This window comes from Erigeron canadensis, chromosome 1, assembly GCF_010389155.1.
Source record: "Erigeron canadensis isolate Cc75 chromosome 1, C_canadensis_v1, whole genome shotgun sequence".
NCBI classification, from domain to species: Eukaryota; Viridiplantae; Streptophyta; class Magnoliopsida; order Asterales; family Asteraceae; genus Erigeron; species Erigeron canadensis.
Window position 1 is genome coordinate 50,265,945 of NC_057761.1, and position 24,366 is coordinate 50,290,310.

At 30.6% G+C, this 24,366-nt stretch overlaps 2 protein-coding genes across 2 annotated transcripts; one reads left to right on the top strand and one right to left on the bottom strand.

Annotated features, from left to right (window-relative positions):
• Positions 1-10,070: 10,070 nt before the first annotated feature.
• On the bottom strand, positions 10,071-11,936 carry LOC122594252. The gene is made up of 4 exons (XM_043766729.1): positions 11,325-11,936; positions 10,987-11,166; positions 10,687-10,821; positions 10,071-10,409 (listed from the first exon to the last, which is right to left on the bottom strand). The coding sequence occupies exons 1-4, from the start codon at positions 11,934-11,936 to the stop codon at positions 10,290-10,292; spliced, it is 1,047 nt and encodes a 348-aa protein (XP_043622664.1). The 3' UTR covers positions 10,071-10,289.
• Positions 11,937-16,279: 4,343 nt separating this feature from the next.
• Positions 16,280-18,127, top strand: LOC122607518. The gene is made up of 7 exons (XM_043780510.1): positions 16,280-16,540; positions 16,647-16,668; positions 16,888-17,026; positions 17,134-17,229; positions 17,326-17,450; positions 17,537-17,555; positions 17,660-18,127. The coding sequence occupies exons 1-7, from the start codon at positions 16,438-16,440 to the stop codon at positions 17,888-17,890; spliced, it is 735 nt and encodes a 244-aa protein (XP_043636445.1). The 5' UTR covers positions 16,280-16,437; the 3' UTR covers positions 17,891-18,127.
• The last annotated feature ends 6,239 nt before the right edge of the window (positions 18,128-24,366 follow it).

Below are 24,366 nucleotides of genomic sequence, written 5' to 3' on the forward strand. Positions count from 1 at the left end.
TGTCATCATCCTATATTTAAGTTGATTTGTAGACATATTATTTAGGTTGATTCATCATCCTTATTGTAATCATACGGGCAATGATAGGTGATAACATATAAAATATACTTCTTTTACATATTGTTTTGGTCAAATATTTCATGTTGAAATCATTGTAAGTTGGGAGAGCCAAAATCATCAAAAGAATTAAGCATTCCAAAGTCCATTATCACTAAAACAAATATTTAATTAATTATTCTCAATCAAAAAGTCACATTACTAATATCTTTATACTTTTTTTAAAACAAACTTATATCATTATAATTTTTTTTCTTACATAATTAACTTGTATCATCGTACAAAATTGGTGCTCAACGAAGTTGAGAGTCCATCACCCCATCCTTTGCTACGTGTTATTGTTGAACGACTTGAAAAACGTCTAACTACTATGCATTGTGCGGACACGTTCCTAGTCAGCCACAAATCTATATACACTTATACATTTGCCTTATGGTTTTCTCTTCAAACACAAGTAATTAATAGTTAAATACTTAAATACACATTTTGTTCATGTTGGGGCTTAATTGATTAATAATTTATATGTAACAGAATTTGAATCCAGAACTTGTTAATTGTATTAGTGAACAAATCCGACATCACTAGGATAAAGACATGTTAATTGTTAGAATTTGCGGTGTTACCTTCTCTTCTTCTTGTTCTTTTTTTTTTCCTTTGAATACTAAAACTAATAAAGTAATAATGATTAAACTGGTAAAAATCAAAAAGGAATAATATTGGAAGCTATGAATCAATGAGATTCTTATTGGGGTTTAGTGCAATTCCAAGTGTCAAATTGGCACCAATTGAAACTAGTCCTTAGTTTTATATGATTTCTTTTTGTGATTCTTTTACTTTATGATTCAAGAATAGGTCATATTGAATGGTTTCTTTTCATAAATATAAGCTTTCTATCTTAGGGATATGTTGCGAATTAAAATGGAAATGAATTGGAATGAAAGCGAATCTGTTAGGATTGAAGATGCTGTTATACTATATGTTATTTTATTTTATTGTTATATATATATAAGCTAAGACAAGAAGTGTGAGTATTTTAGCTTGACAATCAAGAAATTGCTGATATTAGATAAGCATAGAAGATAATAGAATGTATTCCATCGTAGGAGATATATATGTTTTTTTCTTCAGAAATATCGAACGTGTCATTAATTGCATATGATTTTCAAAAGTCCAAAAGTAGATTGGTTTTTGTATTGTTTCACATGGTCAAGCTCGAGGTCAGCATATACAAAATGTGGGTTATAATAAGTCTTGAAGAATGTCATCGCGAAGTCACCTTGGTCGGGCTTATCATTTCATAGAACAACAATTTTTAACAATAAGATATAACAAATTAGTAGAGCAAGCTAGCTAGGTTGAGGAGACTCAACGTAACCGATATTCAAAAGGTACAAAACAAAGAGAGGATTCCTAATTCACTCGTGTCATGAAACACTGCAAATTAATCTTGTTCTTATTTGAGAACCAAAAAGGCGACCTACGGATAACTGTAAATAGTATATCATCACGTCGAATAACTAGAATATTGGATGAAAAGTCTCTTTGTCACGAAACATCTATAACGAGTAGCATGTGGTGAAAACAAGAGCTTTTGCCAAAGAGCGTTTAGTAGACGAGCTAGAAAACATCTATAAATCATTTTATCCTCTCTTTTTAAGGGATTTAGACGTTTCAAAATTTCTTTTTAGAACGACAACAATAATCTTATTACTATAATAAAGGACTAACTAGCAAGATACTAGCAGTCAAAGGTACAATTACAGTTTTACAACATTCTAGATAAACAATACTTAACACTATTTAGAACCGTCCCAAAACTTTAACTGTTAAGATTACAAAAAGGTTGAAAAAAACTTGCATCAATTCTTGTAACTTGAGACACAAGAAAAAACCTCATCAAATTTTAGAATATACATAAAATGTCATCTTCCGTAATATACCCCTAAAAGAGATACAATAATCTTTCAATAGTACAAATTTTTATTCTTAAATCACAAACCATACCCACAACTCGCCACCTTCTCCATGGCTCCATCGCCGCCACCACCATCAGTTGTCACTATTGTCTCATCGCATTACGCGAACAACTTGCCAGTCATTTAATGAATTATTAACCAAAGTTTTCAATCTAAAGCTCCAATTCTTGTAATATATATATAAACAATTATACTCTGTAAATGTTTTAACATAAATAATTTAGATTATATTATGTATACACGAGATTTAGATCTAGCCTAATTAACATGTATTGTATATTGTAAAAGTGCCTGGAATTGATTTTGAAATCAAATGAAAAAAATTTGATTTTAGCATATAGGTGACATTAGCAAACCAATTTTACTACTTCAAGTGTTTTTCTCACTGCCTTCATGATTCTTGTCATTGTTATTCTAATATGGTCATGGAGCATCATGATGGAAATATTTGACTAACATGAAAAGGTTACAAGCACAATTAAGTGATTAAACAATATATTAATCACTCCCTCCTAGGGTATAGGTTTGGAATTCCTTTGACTAATGCATTTTATTTACTCGTGGCTTTTAGTTGAAGACAATGACAACAAAGTTTTGGCTACTTTTAGGTTATATTCTTTAGCTAATCTGTTCAGGAATTTTTGCTACATTTTTGGTTAACAATTTTACCTTACTCTTTATTAGTTCAATTTATTACCGTCCTAGTTTATTTTCAATCTTCACTTAAATTCTTATATCTTCACCCCAGTTCTTCAATCTTTATTTAATTTTCACTTAGTTTATGTTACATATAGAAAGTTAATAATAATTAGGGAAATGCTAAATACAGCCCTAAGGCTGTATTTGACGTGTATAAAACAACTTGTACCTTCCATATTAAAAGTCCACCCCCTGATTTTCATGGTAATGTACAAATAATTTATGCACCTTAAACACAGCCCTAAGGGCTGTATTTAGTAAACCCCTAATAATTAAAAACTTACATTTTAATTAAGTATCACTTTCCGTTTTATGATCCTAGATAGATATGATGCCCGTATCATGTGGCGTTGGTCATGGCTCGGCAATGGTGGTGGTGGTGACGTGTCGTGACGAAGACAACAAGTAGTGTTAGTTATTGATGAATAAAGGGGTAATATAATTATTTTAAAAGTTAAGAAATATATGTTATGCTGTTAAAACAAACAAAAAAATATTGTAGATAAGTTTATTAAAAATATTTTCGATATATTATGTCGGTTAGGTACATTGGTTCATGAACTTTATGATTTGAGAGGAAGGGTCAAATGTTTTAATAGGAAATAAAAATTTGTAAATTCCTTATAATCACTAATTGCTTATATATTATACATGGTGATAGTGAAGTTATTAATATATATATATATATATATATATATATTAAAAACAAAAGTATGAAAAAACGTGTAAAAAATAGTATATTTTTTATTCTTTTTATTTTAACCACATAAGTTTCAATATTTACATTTTACGCACTAAACTATATTATTTTTTAGGCCAGAATAGTATACTTTTTATTCTTTTTATTTTTACTATAAAAGTTTCAATCTTTACACTTTTAATACTAAACTATAATACTTTTTAGTAAACTTTTTATTTTTTCTATTTTCACCACAAAACAAAAGTACGGAAAAACGTGTAAAGAACAGTGTACTTTATATTCTTTTTATTTTAACCACATAAGTTTCAATATTTACACTTTGCGCACTAAACTATAATACTTTTTAGTAAAGAATAATATAATTTTTATTCTTTTTACTTTCACTACAAAACTTTCAATGTTTACACTTTTAGCACTAAACTATGATACTTTTTAGTAAACTTTTTATTCTTTTTATTTTCATCACAATATTTGAACTATTTACACTTTAGCCCTAAACTTTCATACTTTTTGATTTTTCTTTTATCTTAAAGTACGGGAAAACGTGTTAAGAATAGTATATTTTTTATTTTTACTTTTTATTTTCACCACAATTGTTTCACTCTTTACATTTTTAGCACTAAATTTTCATAATTTTTAGTAAACTTTTTATCTTTTTATTTTGATCACAATATTTTAACTCTTTACACTTTTAGCACTAAACATTCATACTTTTTGATAATCTTTTATTTTAGTTACAACATTTTAGCCTCTTATATATTATGAACAAACTTTTTAACATATATATTAAAAAGAAATATACAAGAAAACGTGTAAAGAATAATAAACTTTTTATTCATTTTATTTTCACCACAATATTTGAATTTTTTACATTTTTAGCACTAAGTTTTTATACTTTTTAATTTTCTTTTATTTTCACTACAACATTTTAGCCACTTACACTTTTAGCACTAAACTTTTATGCGAACTACTTTTACTTTCGCACAAAACTTTTACTATTTATTTTTTAATTGACAGATGTCAATTTTGTTGTATTTTTAATCATTTGAATAATACATGTTTTCTTCAAAAAGTTTGTGGTTTTTTAACCTCGGTTCATGAAAGCATGCCTATTTGTAACGCATTATCTCTTGAATAATTCTTTTCTATTAAATCGTTAACAAATGTAATGTCTCTTGGGACAACGCCCGGGTGATATATCTTGTTCATATCTATTAGAGCACGATATCATCCAGTGTTTCACAAAGTATATCATATACAAGATGGTCAAGTTGTAAGGATGATTTAGCCATTAATTTAGGTACATTGAACATTTAAAATGACAGCATTAGTCACAAGTTGAAACCCGAAAACGAATATAATTAACTTTTTTTGGCCTGCAAATAGGTGCTCAAAGGCTACAAATAGATCCGGTGGGTAGAAATTTATCATTCCATTTGTTTCATTTTAATAATTGCATAAAGGTTATACTCCTCTTCTAAATGAAAAAAGGAAACTTATTAATTCCTTTTTGTTTCATGAAACAATTGTAACAGTTGAATATTTTACCATCATATATGTTCATATTTATAGTTAATCTGGTAAAAGCAAATATCATAACTTGATGTGAATATGGTTAATTAGATTTGCAATGATAACTGAAAATCTATTAACCTTATATTCATAATTCATAAAAAGTACTAGCAATTGAAAATCTATTTTAGAGATACTTGATAATTATTAATTACACATATACAATAAAAACATGCATAATTTTGGGGCTTTAAAAATCTTAGGACCTAAAGCGATTGATTTGTCCGCCATAAGGTCAAGACGACTTCAGATTAAAAACATATAACATATAATAAATGGAAGTGTTTTAATTGATACATCAGATGAGCGATTTTGGACATATAGTTTATAAATGATAATATATGGTGTGGTGGGGGTTTAAGAGGGGCCAACTTTCATTTCAAAATTTAAATTTTGTCATATAATTTTAAATTTTTTATTGATTTTTAATTTTTTTTTTACAGGTTTTTAACTTTTTGCCTTCCTATTAATTTGTTTTTCATGAACCTTTTATATCAGCCCATTTCAGATTTTTTTTCAGTACTATCTCTGTATATGGTTACAAGTTTCTTGATACTCTATTGGTTTTACATTCTTTTCAAATCTCTATTTGGTGCTTATATATATACTTTCACCCTAGTGAGACTTGAAGAGTTACGTTAATTAGTCAAAACCTTCTAATACCGTTGTTCTGCAATTCGCTAAAGCTTTATTAGAAAGACAATACTTAACTTCATCACCAGCTTAATTAACTACGCATATCATGGAAGAACTTTACATCAAATAGACATCTATTCTATACAACCAAAGGCAAGGTAGGATGCCCTTTGTAAATTAACTAGTACTATTCAAGAGAGGGGATATTTAGCTTTTAGAAGGAGAGGGCATAATCCCCACTGGCCTAATTGGGTTAGACAATAGACTTTGATTAATTATATATCAAAATTAATCAACAAGCTAGTCTTTACAGGCTTGCTTTCATGTAAAGGCTTGTATTAACAGTTTTAAACAATTCTTGTACGTTGTTTTAAGTTCATTTGATTTCACCATTTTCTGCTTCTTTTTTGACAAGAATTCTAGGAAAGTCAACATTCTTAAAGATAATCAGTGGCTTTCTTATATTTATATATATATTGTCTTTGCCACTGATTTGATTAGCCTAGGTGATTATTAGAACATATACCTTGATCAATATATTAATCATTCTGCATACTCTATAGCACATTCTTACATTAAGTGGACTAAAAGTACAAAGGTGTGGCATGAATTCGTATATTTAAATATACAAGCTAGAAGTAAAATATCTACTGCAAATGTACAATTGGTGCATTTGTAGTTATATAGGTATAGTAACGGTAGATTTAACATAAGGACATACCTAATTTCAATTTTCAATAGGTATAAGCTTTAAGCTATATCTTTATTTACCAAAAGTTATTTCAAGTAGGTAATTTACTTTTTCATGAGCTACAGTTATAAAAAAACCTCTTTTTCAGATGGGTTGTGGTTTATGAAACAGTAAAAACATAAATATTGATTGTCATGGGCCAACTAGTATCAGCCAAAAGATACTGTTTGGGATTTGTATTTTAAAATGATTATTTAATTATTGTGTTTACATAACATAAATATTATAAAAAAATGTTTGATACAAAACTTGATTATTTGTGATTTCATTAAAAAAAAAACCATTTAGAAAAAATTGGTTGAGACATACATCATTTATTAAAATACGTTTTTAAACGCAAAATCAATCATACAAAAGTTGTATAACGCAACCAAATACGTATAAATACCACAAAGGTACAATGCACACTGCACACTGCACACTGCACACTGCACCTCTATATATTGATTGTCATGGGCCAACTAGTATGCCCCCTGCTTCATGTAGTACACAATTGAAAATGAAACAACATATGAAATGCATTTAGTGCTTAAAAAGCTCATTATCAAATGTATAATTCATATACTTTATTCCCTTTTTGGTGAAGCTTTGACTGAAATATCAAGCAACTATCATCTCTCTCGTTGAAGTCAAAACATAATCAAGTTATCATTTACCATGGCAGGAAAAAAAGAAGATTAAACAACTAATACTTACTGTTTAATTAAAGCAAATGTTAATTAGTTTTCTGATAGATTTTATAACCATTTCTATTCTTATTTATAATATATTTGACCATGACATTTTAAAGTTTTGATATTAAGTCAAACCGATCGGAATAAATATTTTATTTAAGTTAAATAGTCAACTCGTTTTGCGAGCCGACTAATTTTATAACTAATTTCAACCGCCGGTAAACATCCACGGCTACAATCATGTATATTTTTTTGTTATCAGGATTTGAATTTAAGATTTTTAGGTATCCTCATACTTAGAGACCAAATCGTTACCATCAAGTCAGCACCCATGTGATTCTAAACAAATTTAAGCGAAAATTATATTTTTGGTATCTCAAGTTGACAGCTTTTGTACTTTTAGTCTCTAACTTAAAAAATTGCAGCTTTCATGCTTAAAGTTTTGTGTTTTTTCCAGTTTTGGTACCACGTTCATACGACATTAATTTTTGTCGTTAATGCCCTCACGTGACAAACACATGAGGGGTATTTTAGTCTTTTGGCCCCCTTTTTTTTGAGAAAATTACACTTTTGATACCTCAAGTTGTCAATTTTTTCACTTTTGACAAACATCTTTTTATTACACTCTCCAATTTTTATCTCACATATTAACATCTATCAAACAACACACTAAAAAATATACACATATTTTATTTTTTCACGGCTCTTAAAAAAATGCCCAATGGTGTGTATCCATTCTTGAAATATTATATATTTATATGTTGTTGGTGTAATTATGGGTGATGGTGGAAAAACTGAATGCATTGGTGGATTGATGGCGGAAAAAACTTATGTTGCCGAAATACGCACCCACCATCGATCTATTTTCTACATATTATTGAAAACTCTCTCACCCCTAAATTACCCTATTCTTCAATATCTTTTCTGGTAGTGTATGATTCATATAAGAGATTTGATTTTATTTACGCATGTTTATGTATTGGATTTAGTATGGTATTGAGATATAGGTATACATGGATATATGGATGATCGCAATGTGTGTTGATTTTTAAGTGTGTGTTGTTTGATAGATGCTAATGTGTGAGATGAAAATTGGAGAGTGTAATAAAAAAATGTTGTCTACTTGAGGTACCAAAAGTGAAAAAATTGACAACTTGAGGTATCAAAAGTGTAATTTTCTCAAAAAGAGGTGAGTCAAAAGACTAAAATACCCCTCACGTGTCACGTGTTTGTCACGTGAGGGCGTTAATGACAAAAATTAACGTCGTATGAACGTTGTACCAAAACTGAAAAAAACACAAAACTTTAGGTATGAAAGCTGCAATTTTTTAAGTTAAAGACTAAAAGTGCAAAAACTGTCAACTTGAGATACCAAAAGTGTAATTTTCTCCAAATTTAATTAAATTTTGATTGATGTTTCTAAAATCTGCCTCCTATACAAATGCTAAATATTATAATGGGGTTTTGTTATCCACATTATTCCGTCGGACTAGTTTATTTAGGGCGCATTTGATTCACAGAATGTTTTTAAAAAAAATGGAATCTATCAAAGGAAATGAAATTCGAAGGAATAGAATTTGACGGAATGTTTTTGATTTTTTGCAAATTCAAGTGTGTGAAGGAATGAGATTCCTTCAATTCCTCCATCCCTAAGGATTGAAGATTCCATCAAATGATGTAATGTTTACATTCCTATGGAATGTGATTTCTCTTTCTTTGAACAACCAAATGCACTAAGGAATGAAATTCAATTCCAATTTTATCAAATTCTGTTAATCAAACGCGCTCTTAGTATTTATAAAAGAGAAGAAAGTCAAGGATTGGAAACGAAACTAGGTAGAAGCTAAAGGTTAGAACAATTATTTTACCATTCAAAAAGTAAATTTAAATGGTTAAAATGATATGATTATTGAATCAAAGTTAGATGATAATAACATTAATCTTATTAACCTTACAAAATAAAATACACTTGAACTTTTTTCGTCCATATGGTTAACTTTAAATATTTTAATAATTACTTGATATTATATATACTGGAAATTTTTTATATACATTTTAGGGTGAACAATTTAACAAACTTTTTCATATATATTTTCTAAAAGTATAAATAACAAGATACGAACAAATGATATCTTAATTGTAGTGTTTATTGCTCTTTCTTTGTGTGTCGACTCAAACATGCATATGTATTATGAGCATTCCTGAGTACTTGGAGTTAAGGACACTTTCCTTTGCTTAATTTTGATTTACATACGAGACATGCTACAACCATTAACAATCCTATAAATATTTTAAAAAATGTTATTGTTTGTAATTTGTGTGTGTGTGTGTGTGGGTGGGGGGGGGGGGGGGGGGGGGGGGGCGGGGGAATTATTATTAAGGGGGTGTACTTTTGAGGTTGTATTCAACAAATTATTTTTTGTTTTCAAGACTTCATTTTAAAAAATCATGTGTCTATTTTTTTTAAAAGAGCGTTTCCACTTAATGAAAAAAAAAGATAATTATTTTTCTCCAAATACTTTTATAAACGTAATCATAAGATAAAATAACATTAATCGCTGTTAAACATAATTCTAAACCACCAAAGAAACAATAATTTGATTTCTTCAACTAGAGTCATGCATATTTTGGAAATTGCATATAGTTGCTATGGAATATTTAAAGCAAGGGAAACAGGTATAAATACTTACAAAAGCAAAAATTGGCCTTTCAAAAAGTTGTGTTATTTAGGAATGTCGCCTTTACAAACTACACTAAAAGTTGTAAAAGAAACCAATATTCAAGAAAATAATTGATGTAGACTTATACATTTGCAACAAACAAAATGTTTCGAATAATTATAGTCATGGTATATATATAAAGTTACATGATACAATAACGGGAAGTGATATATTCACAACAAAAATTTGTCATTTACAACAAGTACAGACATTTAACGCACAATGTACAACTGTTTGAAACAAGCAATTGTTGTAGATGGCAAATTTGAGTTGTAAGACTTCCCTACAATAACCAATTGGATAAGCTTTATTAATTCCGTTCGTTAAGAACGTTTTAATCTCTAAATTCTTTTCTTTCTTTTTTTTGGTTATTAATTGAGATGGGTAACAATAATCTAAGTATACATTTTTGGGATCCTATATATATGGAGCTACTTCTCGAAAAAGTTAAATATAACCATCCTAAGAATTCGTGAAACAATAGTAGTGATCAATTGAATCGAATCAGTTCTGAATAAAGCTGAAGTGATGAAATTGGCCTGCTATTATTGATGGGTCGTAAGTAGTACTGAAGAATTGTCCCCGTCCTTGATGATCACCTTCTTCATATAAACCCTGTTCCATCTGAATAAGAAATCACCACTATCATTAATTTAGTGTGTAGGTACTACTATTGTGATCGATCAAGAAACGCGCGAATTTGATTTGGCTATCAAAAAAGGGAACAACTTTGCCTATCGAATTAATAGATCAATTGGACGACAAAAATAAAATAAAATGTTTTTTGGAGGGATGACATGTAGGACCTCATATAAGATTCACCTTTTGATTAGTATATAAATTTGTATGTTTTTTCGTTCATTTCTAATAGTAATAGTAATAATCATGGTTAAATACGTACCCAAAGTTCATCTTCGTCTCTACTATAAGGGTTATAAGGTGTGGTCTTGGGAAGCTGATCTCCAGGCTCATCATTGCGTGCAAATCTACCTCTTATTCTTGGACGATTGTCAGCAAGGGTTTTTCGACATGCATACTACATCATATCAAAGTTATTAGATATATATAATCCATTAATTAAGCTATTTAACTAATAGATATCATACCATGTACGAGTAGTTAAACAAAATGTTTGATAGGCCGGGTTGCATTTAGCATTTTCTTGATAGTAAGTGAAACGAAGATCAAATTAAACTGTTACCTTAATTGTCTTGTTGAAATTTCTTTGTGTTCTCTTTGCTCTATACCTCGAAATCTTGTCTTTTCTTTCCTCTGCATTGTAACGTCCCACTTTGAAATTTGCTTCCTCCATGAATGAAGTACTTTTGGTTGCTAATGGGCTAGTTGACAACCTTTGGCTTGTTTGGCTCACATTTGGACTCTAATTAAAACAAGTGATCGAAAAGCCGCCATCAATTTCAAGTACCAACGTAAAAAGATTAATATGAAAATCTTGTGAAAATCTTGAGAACTAAATTATTTGGAGTGTTAGCAAGTTTTTTGGACTACATATGGATGAAATAATTAAAGAAAACTAACTTGTAAATCACCAGTGCTAGAAGCCCTTCTCATATGTGTAGAGGAGAAGCTATGATCATGTGAGGTAAGGACTTCATTTGGGAATGATTCAATCAAGCCATCAAATTTTGGTTGATAAAGCTCAATACCATTAATATTTGGTTTCTCTGCTTGTTGGAAAGAATTGCTGCTATAGCTCCTTTGCATCATCTTTAATGCATTATTATGAGGCCCACCATAGTAATTATTATGATCATATAAAGGTAGTCGTTGTTGACCTTCTTCTATTTTCACATCCAAAGAGCTAAAATCAAGAGTTTCATCATCATTTGATGAAGTTACAGAAATGCCCATTTGGTTAAGGGATAGGTTTTCAAGTTGGTTGCTTGGTGGGGATGAGGTAGAGTGTTGTAGGGAGGAGGTAATTTGGTCAAGTTCATCAAATGGGGTAGTGTCAAAGTTTTCTTGGGTGGTCAAAGGTGGCGAAGATGTAGATGATAGAAAAGGGGTATAATTGTAGTTGTTGTGTTCTTGGAAAACTTGAAGGATGTCAATGGTTGATGAAGAATCATTGAATGGTGAGAAAGGATCACTAAAGAAAGACCCTTCAAGCTCATAGATCTCCGAAGTCATTGATGATAATATGAAATCTTGGAATACCTTTCGGCTGATAAATAAAACGTTACTAAAAAAGTTACACGTTTAGAATCAGAAAACTCTACTTAAAAGACAATGGTCTCTTCAAGACGTACTCTATACAACAATCTAGCTATCTGCTCTCCAAAAGTTCTAAAAATCTCTAACAGTCTCTCTCAGAAAACGCTTTCACAAAGTTGAGAAGAGGACTAGTTGAAAAGTCCAGCCTCTTGTCAACTAACAACACTCAAAAATAACTCCAGACGTTAGTCCACTTCAACTATAAATATAGTGTGTTTTTCTAAACAACACCCTTGAACTATTCGTATTTTGGCAAAACTTACCCTATGTTATGGCTTTATGGGTATAGCTTTCCATGCCCTCAAGTTGTAAGTTGCTTTCCTACTCTCTATAGAATTCGCGAACGACCTATGCATGAGGCTATGAAGGCATCTCTTAAAAACTAATTATTTAACTTCTTTTCTTTTTTGTGATTGATATATAAGTAATGAAAATAAGGAATTAGGATTACTTTTACGGTTTTCGTAAAATTTGGTTATTTACTTTTAACTTAATAATTAAAGAGAAACGATATTCGGGAAATAACAAAAATAGATGTATGTTATAATTTAGAATTTCTTAATATTAGACCATCTATAACACAAGCCTTTGCCCTGGTGTGCTAGCCTCTAACAGATTGAACCGTGGCGTTTTAACCATAACAATTTAAAAGGGATTAGTATTTGTGTGTGTGTAACTTATGACCAGCTACTATTGTATGAAAGAAATTTTAGTCGGGTTCATTGTATGTAAGTAACCTGCTAAAACTGAACGAATCGTGTAAGAAATCGACGTGGCACCACCAGACATCTGATACATGGCCCAATGAGAGAGACCTCCTTATCAGCTTGTTTACACGATTCATTCAGTTTTAACAGGTTACTTACATACAATGAACCCGACTAAAGTTTCTTTCATACAATAGTAGTTGATCACAAGTTACATACACACACAGATACTTTTCCCCAATCTAAAACTATGTATATATGTGTATGTTTTACAATAGTCTATACATACATTTTTTTCATCATGGAAACGTCACTTTCAACCTATTTGGCCATCGAACAACAAAAGGCACGAGGCACACAATACCTAACTTGACGACTAGCTACTATGTTATGTAGCTAGTTATTTATTTAAAATAATTCTTGTGCCTTTTATTTACATGTTAATTACTTGTATAGATCAAGATAGACAAATGTATATTCTAATTAGTCAAATATCCTGGTTCGTGATATTATCTTGAATTCTTGAAACATATGATCCATTTATCTTAAAACTTAGTGGAAACATTTACCAAATGAGCATATTTAATTAAATAGTAATTTTTGCTGCACAATGAGTGAGATTACGATTACAATGTAAGAATGTAACATAATTAATTCTTAGAGTATAAACTTTATAAAATCAAAAAATATTGATTTGGCATCGATTCAAGTTTTGAGAATTTGACACTTCATCGTTTTAAACCTTTTAAATAAGAAAATAGAATTAAAATAAAAGATGAAGTTTTCAGGAAGACAATATAAAGCTAACCATACTACTTTTATACGTTTTAAAACAAAGTACTTATCAATTAATGGCATAGTTATATATGCTCCCTTTAACCTAATCAGATATATTCTTTCTTTGTTAAAATGTTATTCGTTTGACCATAATTTATGTACTCCTGCAAAAAAGTATGCTTTTTCATTACAAAAATGTTCATTCGTTTCAATGATATGTTGTGAGTCATAATGAGTTAATGATTGCATAAAAAATGTACTTTTATTTTCTCTAGTTACATATAGTCAACTAAAGAAATTTAGACGTGTATGTCTTACTTTAGTTTTGCGATGAGAAATGTTTTTGACTTGATGTATATTATATAACCGGAATAACATTGTGACCATTTTGAACTCTTAAAATCCGAGTATAATTTAAGGGTGATAATACGTATACAACTTACTTTTAGCCGTACATAACCAAATGTTTTTAAGGGTATTGTATCGTATAATAACTTGAAGCATATTTGGTGGTGTACGGCTAAAACTAAGTAGTGTACTGATAATTTAGTAAATTTTAGTTAAAAGTTATATACTAATAGAAAGTTTGATAGATTATTCATATAAAAGTTTGTTTTTATTCATAACGCATTTACGTTTAAACTTTAAAATATCCACCAATATCTAACCATGGCTTTGAAGGTTGACCAGTTCAGGCTCTTTAGGGCCCAGAATGATAGATGTGCTGGACCAGCCCATCTAATTCTGTTAATATATCATTCGGCCTAACTAAAGGGTTGGTTAGCCTCCAGTTCTTGTTAATTAAAATTTTGTTTTATGTATTGGCTTGTTTTACGCTTTGCTTTACTCTAGTTAGTCTCGCCTTTATGAATATCACCGTTGTGGAACAGAAAATAGATGGAGTACTACCTTAGGATTACATTTATCAGAATATGGTGGGCTATTGAGTCTGAAGTACGTAGCTAGGGACATACCTTGAGTACAGAGGTGTTCATGTTGTTGGGAATCTGGATTTTGATTCCCATTTGGTAATCATGGCAAACTTTATAGGTTTCAGCAGTCTCGAAGACATTCAAGAAATGTCTAAGGGTAACTAATTTTCCATATTTGATTTTAATCCGGGATTTTAAAATAAAACTAAAGTGATCAACTTTCTTCTTCTTCTTCTTCTTGATGTTGGTGAAGTGGTTTGAGCTTGTCTGAAAAAAGATCTGAAAGGATGGGGCTTTAAGTGGTTTGCTGAATAAGTTTTTCTTATGTCCTAGATAACTTAAACTGGTTTCAACCCACAACAAAATGTTCCTAGATAACTTAAACCGGTTTCGACTTGTTACCCACTCCGTCTGCTTGCCCACTCTATATTATCCTTTCGAAGACTAGCTAGGTGACTAAAATTTATGGATCGGTATTTTGCAGAAACAACTGCAAACAGTACTTGTCTAGTCTCTGTTACTTAGCTTTGATTAGTATAGATGACTTAAATGGTGTAAGGTTCTATATAATTACCTTTCCTACATGGAAACAGTTTTATTATTAAAAGGTTGCACCTTTAATATGTAAAGAAAATAACTTAAAGGAATTGTGTCAATTCGGTCGAACCAATTCTACATGTCAAAAGTCACCTTAAGTCTTTAAGTGATTTTCTTATAAGCTTCTAAATCATTTTAGTCACAAACTTATATTATTACAGAGAATAATATAAGTTTTGAAGTTGTATTTGACAACTACTTATTCATAAAGTTTGAAATTGTTGGACTAGATACTTAAAGGTTCAACCAAGCCTGTTTTGACCCAAATCCAACCCGCCACATTTACCCATTATGTCACTATTAACTAGTACTCTTAGTATGTGTTTATCGATCTAAACAGAAACATGCTAATTGTTGCTCGTTTCAATTCCACAGATACTACAATGCCTCAGGTTCAAGTTGCAGTATGCTTAAGAATGGTTAAAGACATTTAGTTCTCAGTTTGGGGAACTACATTAAAGTTAATCTCAAGGGACCGTTCCCAACAGTGAGTTCTGGGATTCCTTAAGGCTTGCTATGCCAGAAATCCGTTTTCTTAATAGTTGTCAGAATTCCTTTTACCTGCCTATAGATCTCCTAGAAAATGTCCTGGGCATATTTTTATTGCTTGCTTTTCAATATCGGAGAGTTGGGTATCTCAGAAAATGTTATGTTTATCTCTTAAGTATTTGAAAATTTTGGACAAAATGCATTTGGGTCGATCCAACTCGTTTTGACCCATTACCCAACCTGCCCATTTTGTTGTCTCTACCTTTTGTTGTTATGTACTTATGTAGTCGTGTAATCTTTAGTTAAGCAGACCTTTAATTCAAGGAGGTAAAAAGCTGCCAATATTCATAAGATTTCAAGCTAGATGATCTTGTGCAGATGTTGTGAGAGTTTTTTGAAGGGAAAACAGCTAGTAAAACATAATTTTGCGTTTTTTAGAATCTAAAATTGCAAATAATATAACATTAATTAAATAGGTTAAAGTGTTCTTATTTGTTTCATATACATTTCTAAGACAACTTCTGTTCCTCTAAATAAATCTCTCTTGAACACAATTGAAAAAACCCAACTTAATGATAATAAAGAAAGAACTTTGCAATTTTGAAACTTCAACGCTTAATATTGAATTTGTAAATAAATTGAACAACATTCAACTCTATTGCATTAAATCAACGTCAATTTTAATTAATGAGTTATTTCTAGAAACTTTAGCGTTGTATTAAAAAGTCATAAAATGTGTACTCTTATTTTTTATTTTCCAATATACTTTTCTCCTACTATAGTTCACAAAGTTTGAAGTCCAACAACATTCCACCATATTCATTTCATTTTTTTTTCCCATCAAACTCTACTTTTTTCATCTTCATTTCCATCAAAACTGTTTGTTTGTTCTTCTTGAAGCTCAAATACTCAACTATGGCAGCTTCTCAAGCTCAGTTAGAAAAGATGCAGCTTCGTCAAAACTACCGTAACGTTTGGCATACTAATCTCATGAGCACCATCACTGCTGACACACCATGTACGCAACTAATAACATTTCATTCATATAATCAAAGTTTTTCCTCTTAAATAACATAGTTAACTCGAGTTTAATACCTTTTTATGCGTGTCTTGATTTTTTGTAGATTGCTGTTTTTCGTTATTCTGGTAAGATCCTTATTATACTTAGATAGGAATTTTTCAGTTTGTGTAGACTTTTGATGATGATAACTGATTAGGGTGTTTTGACTTTTGATACTCTTATAAAAAGTTTTAAGTACACTGAGAATAATGTCTACTACTGATACTGTTATTAAGATTTGAGAGTTTTCTCGATGTGGTTCGTTGCAAATACCTATCTATATATTTGTCATGAAATTTTGGCAGTGGACCTTGTGTATCCTACTTGCTTCGAAAGCGAGCTCTGTACAATGATATGTCAAGGTATACTTGTTGTGCTGGATACATGCCCTGCAGTGGAAAATGTGGTGAAAGTAAATGTCCTGAATTATGCCTCTGCACAGAGGTATGCCTAATTGCCTAATCTATGCATATTTATAAAAATATAATTCTCCTTCAATTATTTCACATTTTTGCTTATCATAACTCTTTGTTGAGTTTTGTGATTATTAGGTGTTCTTATGTTTTGGGAATTCGGTTGCATCGACTCGCTTTCTATTGCAAGATGAATTTGACATCCAAACAACACAATGCGATAACTGCATCATTGTAATGTGTTTTATTCAACTCTACTATTGTGTTGATCGAGCCTTTTACGTTAACTAGTAACACTCAGTCTTTGAATTGACTGCTTATGTTATGAAGGGATTCATGTTTTGCCTTCAACAACTTGCGTGTATTTGCTCCATCGTTGCTTGTCTTGTTGGAAATGATGAACTTAGTGATGCTTCTCAGGCTCTCAATTGCTTAGCCGACGTGGTTTACTGCTCGTAAGTTAATTAATTATCTTGATACTTTTTACTTAAGCAGCAAATGGCCCTTTATTTAACATGTTTATTGTGCTTTAATCTCGCAGGGTTTGTGCATGTATGCAGGTAAATGATAATTCATTCCTAAAATTGTCCGGCTCTTAAATGTTTTATGATTATATTCTTTATCCGAGGACTTCATTTAACCAGTTTTGGACTTAATTCTACAGACACAACACAAGGTTGAAATGGACAAGCGAGATGGTAAATTTGGACCACGCCCAATGTCTGTTCCGCCTGCTCAGCAAATGTCAAGGTTTGATCAGCCATATCCTCCCAATGTTGGATACGGACACGCTGGTTACCCACCAGGGCCGCCTCCTCCTGCTCCGCAAGCTCAAGGCTACCCACCAGCCGCCTATCCACCACAAGGCTATCCAGCTTCAGGTTACCAGAGGTGATGTGTCATTCTTGAATGGCAGGTAATTAACCAGAAGAAAACACATACTTTTTCATTTGAACTTATTGATTACTGAGACTAATTTTTTCGGTGTGCTGTGGATATGATTAAGATTGCATATGTTTGAATACTTTTTTACGTTTGGAACATTGTTTGTAAATAAAACTTTCATTTTTGTAGACACATGGGTTACAATGTGAAAATATATATCTTGTTAAATAAAAGGATGGTTAGTATATATATGGGACGTCGTGATCCTACCAAATATTTTGCAACTACTTTGGCATAAAGATTAGAGAGGTATTGGATATCAAAATTGTTTGTATTCGTGCTATCATAAATATATATATATACTAAAAACTAAAGTTGGAATGTTAGGGAAGTTAGTGTAGTTAAAAGTACTCCCTTTTAGCATAAGGTACAAGCCTTTAAAGCATCCAACATAATTAACGGACTTAACAACGGTTAGGTAACAAACTTAACGACTGTTAGGTGACGGACTTAACGACCCTTATTTTCTTTTTTTTACTGTAGCTAAAAGTACTCCCCCTTTAGCATAAGGTACAAGCCTTTAAAGCATCCAACATAATTAACGGACTTAACAATGGTTAGCTAACAGACTTAACGACTGTTAGGTGACGGACTTAACGACCCATATTTTATTTTTTTTACTACATAACTTTTACTTTTTAAACTTTCCACCAAATTTTTTTTTTTTTTTACATTTCTCCTTTTACCTTTCGTCACATAGCTCTTGCTTTTTAAACTTTCAACATACAAACTTTGTTTTTAGGTATAAAGTTTATTAACTTTTGTACTTTTTTCATATAACTTTGTTTTTAAACTTTGCTCTGAAAGTTTTCTTTTATTTTCTTTTACGATATAACTTTTGATTTCTAAATTTTATTACCAAAGTTTCATTTTCTTTACTTTGAACCACAACTTTTATTTTCTTAACTTTTGTCACGCAAATTTTGTTTTTCGGCTTAATGTTTTTGTAATTTTTATCACCAGAGTTATGTTTTTCTCCCGGGGCAACGCCTGGGTAGAAATACTAGTTTGATCAATAATGTAAATAAACAGGGAAAATAATAGTCCAGCATTAGCCGTACCCACTTGGGTATTGTTAAAGCCATTTCTAGAAACGGAGACCAAACTTTTTAAAATGGGAGCTGATATTCGTACCACAACAGTCAATAAATCTACTATAACTGTACAATACATTTATTGTACAGTATGTTATAAAATTTATACATTGTTGTATATTTATCATATTTTGTGCTATATTTATCATTTCCCTTTTAAAATATACAAAAACAATTTATCATTAAAAAATTTATAAGAATGACAACAACTAGCTTAAAAACAAGTGTGGTGCAGATCATTTGCCTATAAACAAATGTTCTAGAGCCAATGGCTTAATAACCTGATAGTATGTTGGTGACCATAAGACTAGAGAAGTTTTTCCCATATTTATTGAGTTTCCCCATGAATTGGTGCATAGAGATTATACCTAATGGGGATTGATCCGGTGATACCATTGGTAACATGACGATACTCTAGTGATTCAAATTTTTCGTTAAAAAAAACAAAACAAATGTCATATACCACAATTACTATATTTGTCATTATAATTTAAATTATGTTTTAAGATATGTGTATTTAAAATAAAAAATGAAATAAATTATGTCAATTAGATTTCCTTTAAGATATAGGTTAGTGAATAGATATGACAGTTAGCTCGATGTTGGATTGTTGAGTAAACAATTAGAGATGAGTACTTTGCTTTAAGATCACAAGATCCAAAATTATTGTAGTGTATTATTTACATAGATTGGAAGTATTAATATATTGCCAATAGATTAATTCTTTAGAATTTATGTCTTTACAGAAAACAAAAATCTTCACTCAAACCAACTAGTTGATTGCCTTCACGCATTAAACGTATATCGAAGAACATGGTGAGATACATGATGATATGTGCTAGTGATGAAAATGGGTTATGAATGTGATATCTATATTTATTTATTTAAATAAAATGATCGAGGCTCATGTCAAGGTTTCATAAAGTATGAAGCACAAGGAATTGGCTTTTCATTTTCTGTTTTTTCAAAAATGAAAATTCTATCAAGTAAAAACAAATGAATGGCTATGGCGAGTTGGCGACTACATTTAAGAAGTAAAATCAAACGTAGAGAGGAAATTTCTTGCAATTTTTTTTTTTTTAAAAAAAGAACCTTATTAGTTATGTTACCATTATGTATTAGTCTAGTACTCCGTATATTTCTTAGTTGTGTAAATTTGTGATATCAAAATATCAAAAAATTTATTATGGTTTTTGACACGAACAAGGAAATTTTATTCCCGTACAGATGGATCGATATATTTTAATAGGCCCGAGCTTCACTACGACTTTGAATACTAATATATACGAGGATAAATTTTAGCCCGTTAAACAAACCGATAACTTCATCTTAAAAGATAACAAAAAAAGTTTGTTTAGAAAAATAGGCAGTCAGGTTAATAAGCAACGCACTAGAAAGGCTGGTTCACTCACTATTTACTTTAGGAAAATGATTAATCATTTCAAAAATTAACCTAAAAATTATCTTAAAAACCTTAAAACAAGACGAGTGTTATCCTTGCCACATGTTTTCATCTAATAGTTAAGAGGATTTTTAGCTATTATTTTAAGATGATTTATCATTTCTCTTTACTTTAACTTGTTTCCGTCTTTTGCATATGTAAATTGATGTAGTTAGCAAAATAATAGTAATAATAAGTAACAAATTTATTGCATAGATACAAGGAGAGAAGGTTGGGTTAACATTTAATTGGAAAATTGTTGTAAATTTGTAATTGTAATTGTAGTTGGCCAATATTTCAAAGTCCTGTAATGATGCTTGGATCATGTGAGACCAGGGTTCGAGTCTGAGCAGGCTAGATTTTACCTCTAATTTAACGTCGTGTCTTCTGTAGCGGTTAAATTGGTGGGTTTTTCCTCTCCTGTGGTCCCTGACTTTGTCGATCTATAACGGCTAACCGTCTCGTGACACGAACATTATAAAAAAAAATTGTAGTTGTAAATGAAGGATATGAAAGTGAGTTTGTTCACATTTCAAGACAAGATCCTATTAAACCGGTTGGATTCAAGCAACACTCAACAAGCTGTGCTTTGCGTAGGACCATATAACATTTTGTACTCTTTTGTATATTCCTAAGCAAGTTCGCAAATTCAGATTCTCAAATACTACAAAAGAAAAAGTTACTCCTTAACTTAAAGTACTTAATAATATTATTCTTTTTCCCAGCAAATTACGTACATAAAGTACATGACAAAATAACTAAAACTGTGACTATGGAAGTCATTTTAAATAAGATCACAATTTCAGTTTTGTACTCTACTACGGCCATTGATTAGTTTGCAACATATAACAAGTTATCTGGCTATCAAACTCATTAAACTTTACTTAGGTGATACGAATAAATTTTCTATTTTCCATATTGTATAAGAGGAATTATTATTTTTTTGGTTGTATATGTACTTGCATTAGTTTCATTGATCATTCTTATGGTGTCGCTTCTTTAAAGAGTAAAAATCATCTTTCGGTGTCCTTATAAATATTGGTCTTACTTCAACTAAGTAAAAATGCATTGTTCCAAAGGTAGAAAGAAAAAAGAAAAGAAAACATACATGCCTATCTTTATTAGTACTCCATGGATATTGTTACTAGGTTGGCTTCGATGTGACACATTAACATGTCTTTGTTACGAGTTTGGCATACATGTTACTATGTTAGCGATGTTACTTTGCTTTTTGAAAGTGTGCATTTGAGTCTTAATAACTTGGGCCAAACTTGTAGGACCATTTTTACTTTTCTTTACAAAACATTTATTGATTATCAAAATATATATATATATATATATATAGAAACATATAATTTAGCGTTTTTCAATTTGCTACTAGAGGTAATAGTTTTTTTTCTTTTAAAAAAAAAATAAAAATAAAAATACTTTTAACTTTAAAAGAGGAGACTTGAGAAACTATCATGTGGCTGGGCTTGAAAAACTAAACCAACCATGGGAATTATATATGGCATCCATCCAACCCATGACACACTACTACGTTCTTTGTTTCAAGACTAATGCGCTAAGCATTTAATGATTAAAAAAAATATTATCTTAAATTTATTAAAAGTGACAAACACGGACTAAAAAAATGCATAAGTACCAAATAGACTTCTTATAAGATACAAATGAAGGCATGAATTAGGTACTATCATTGTATACACTACAATTAATGTTGTATTTGTCCATACTTTTAATTAGTGTGAATAAATTTAAAATTGTCACGTTTTATGTGTGTAAAAATATGTATAACTAAAAGTGTGTATCCACACTAAACAGTGTGAACTTGTGGACTTTCATAATTATTTTATAACACCACATTTGTCCACGTTAACTTTTTCGTTAGTGTGGACAAATGGGGTGTTACAAATTAATTATGAAAGTCCACACTAAAAAGTGTGAACTTTTAGTTCTACATACTTTTTAGTGTAGACAAACTTCTACACAATTTTCATTCCGCATATTTTACACACATAAAAACGTGACAAAATTTTTAATTTGTTCACGTTAATGAAAAGTGTGAACAAATACAATATTACAAATAATGATAACATACAAATGGAAGCAGACTAGACATACCCATCTTTCACCGTTTAAGCTTCGACTTTTGCTTCTATAATCTATACGTATGTAGTACATTAAAGAAATATCCATTGGATACAAGGGAACATATGTCCATCTTGAATGCTTTGGACTGCCTAATCATGTTAATATTAATATATATATATATAGGGGTGAGATATTTTGAAACCATTTCTTATTTTAGGACTAACTAGGACCATTGATTTTTGTACACCATCATCATCTACTACGATATACAAGACTTTTTTGTAAAAACACTAAGACTTTTCGGCGACGGGCCCACAGAAAAATCATGTTACACATGTGTAAGTTACACATGTTACACATGTGTAAGTAACTTACATATGTATGTGTAACTTACACATGTGTAAGTTACCTACACATGATTTTTCTGTGGGCCCGTCGCTGAAAAGTCTTAGTGTTTTTACAAAAAAGTCTTGTATATCGTTGTAGATGGTGATGGTGGTGTGTAAGTTACGAAAATCAATGGTCCTTTTTTGAACTTTTTTTAGTCGGTCTCAAATTATCTTTCCCTTATATATATATATATATATATATATATACACAATGTTATTCCGCCATTTCCATATAGCCCATATAGCCAGTTCCGAAACCCCATGGAAAGCTTTGTTTGCAGCCGTATTACCCAAGAATATGTATGTACATCCACAATCTGACCGGCCCAAAAAAAGCTTGTTGGTGTAGTTTGTTTTTAGTAAATGATAAAACAAATGTTATTGTTGTCAGTGGCGAAGCTAGGTTATTTTTAGTGGGGTCAGAATCTAAATTTTTTTTGTCCATGACGCTATTTTTTGGGTAAATGGGAGGTCGAAACCGAGTATATCAAAATTTTTCTACACGAAAACAATATACCTCTTACATCACAAAAAAAAATTCGGGGAGTCGGACGCCCCTCCCCGCCCCTTAATAGTTGCGCCCCTGATTGTTGTTTAACAAAATGAAGAGATAAACTTGGCTCCTATTCATTTATTTATGTACGTGAAGCTTAACTAGTTTACGTTTGCTTGTGTATGTTCATAATTATAATATTTGAAGTTTCCTTTTTGAACTACTTAAATGTCTTGTAACATTTATTGAGAATCACAATTGAGCATACTAGATAATTATTTTCATGTATAATGTGTGGGTTTTGCTAAACGAAGGTTTAAAGAATTGTAGTTAAGAAAATTAAATCGTTATATATTTAACATAAAATTTAAAAGGTATAAATAACTATTAATATAAAAGATACAATTTTATTAAGGGTTGCATTTTAACTTTTTTATAATTTTTTGAATGTGCATCATATTTGTGTTCCGTTGTTTCCATTTTTGTCTGCATTTGTTTATAAATAAAGACTATATATATGAGGCATGCGGAATGTCGGTCGTAACCGTACTTCAGAGGTCAAAACTTAAATTTATGTGTGTGACAAAAATAAATTGAACACCAAATATATCGACAAATAATACTCTCAAGTGAGAACCTTAGAAAAGTAGAGTAACCATTAATGTCATTATCCTGAAAATCACACATACTTTCTAAAAAAGATAACAAAGCATATTAAATGAACTAATACCGAACGTTCACCGGATCAAGATCACTAAACAAAGGGAAATGATATCGTATTATAATCACTATACTGGATGAAAGAGTAAGTATATGAGAAAAAAATGGATTTGAATACTACGGGCCACGGGGTAATAAATTTCAACATTGAAAAATCAAATTTACCATGATAAGGTATAATAGAAGATAATAAAAAAA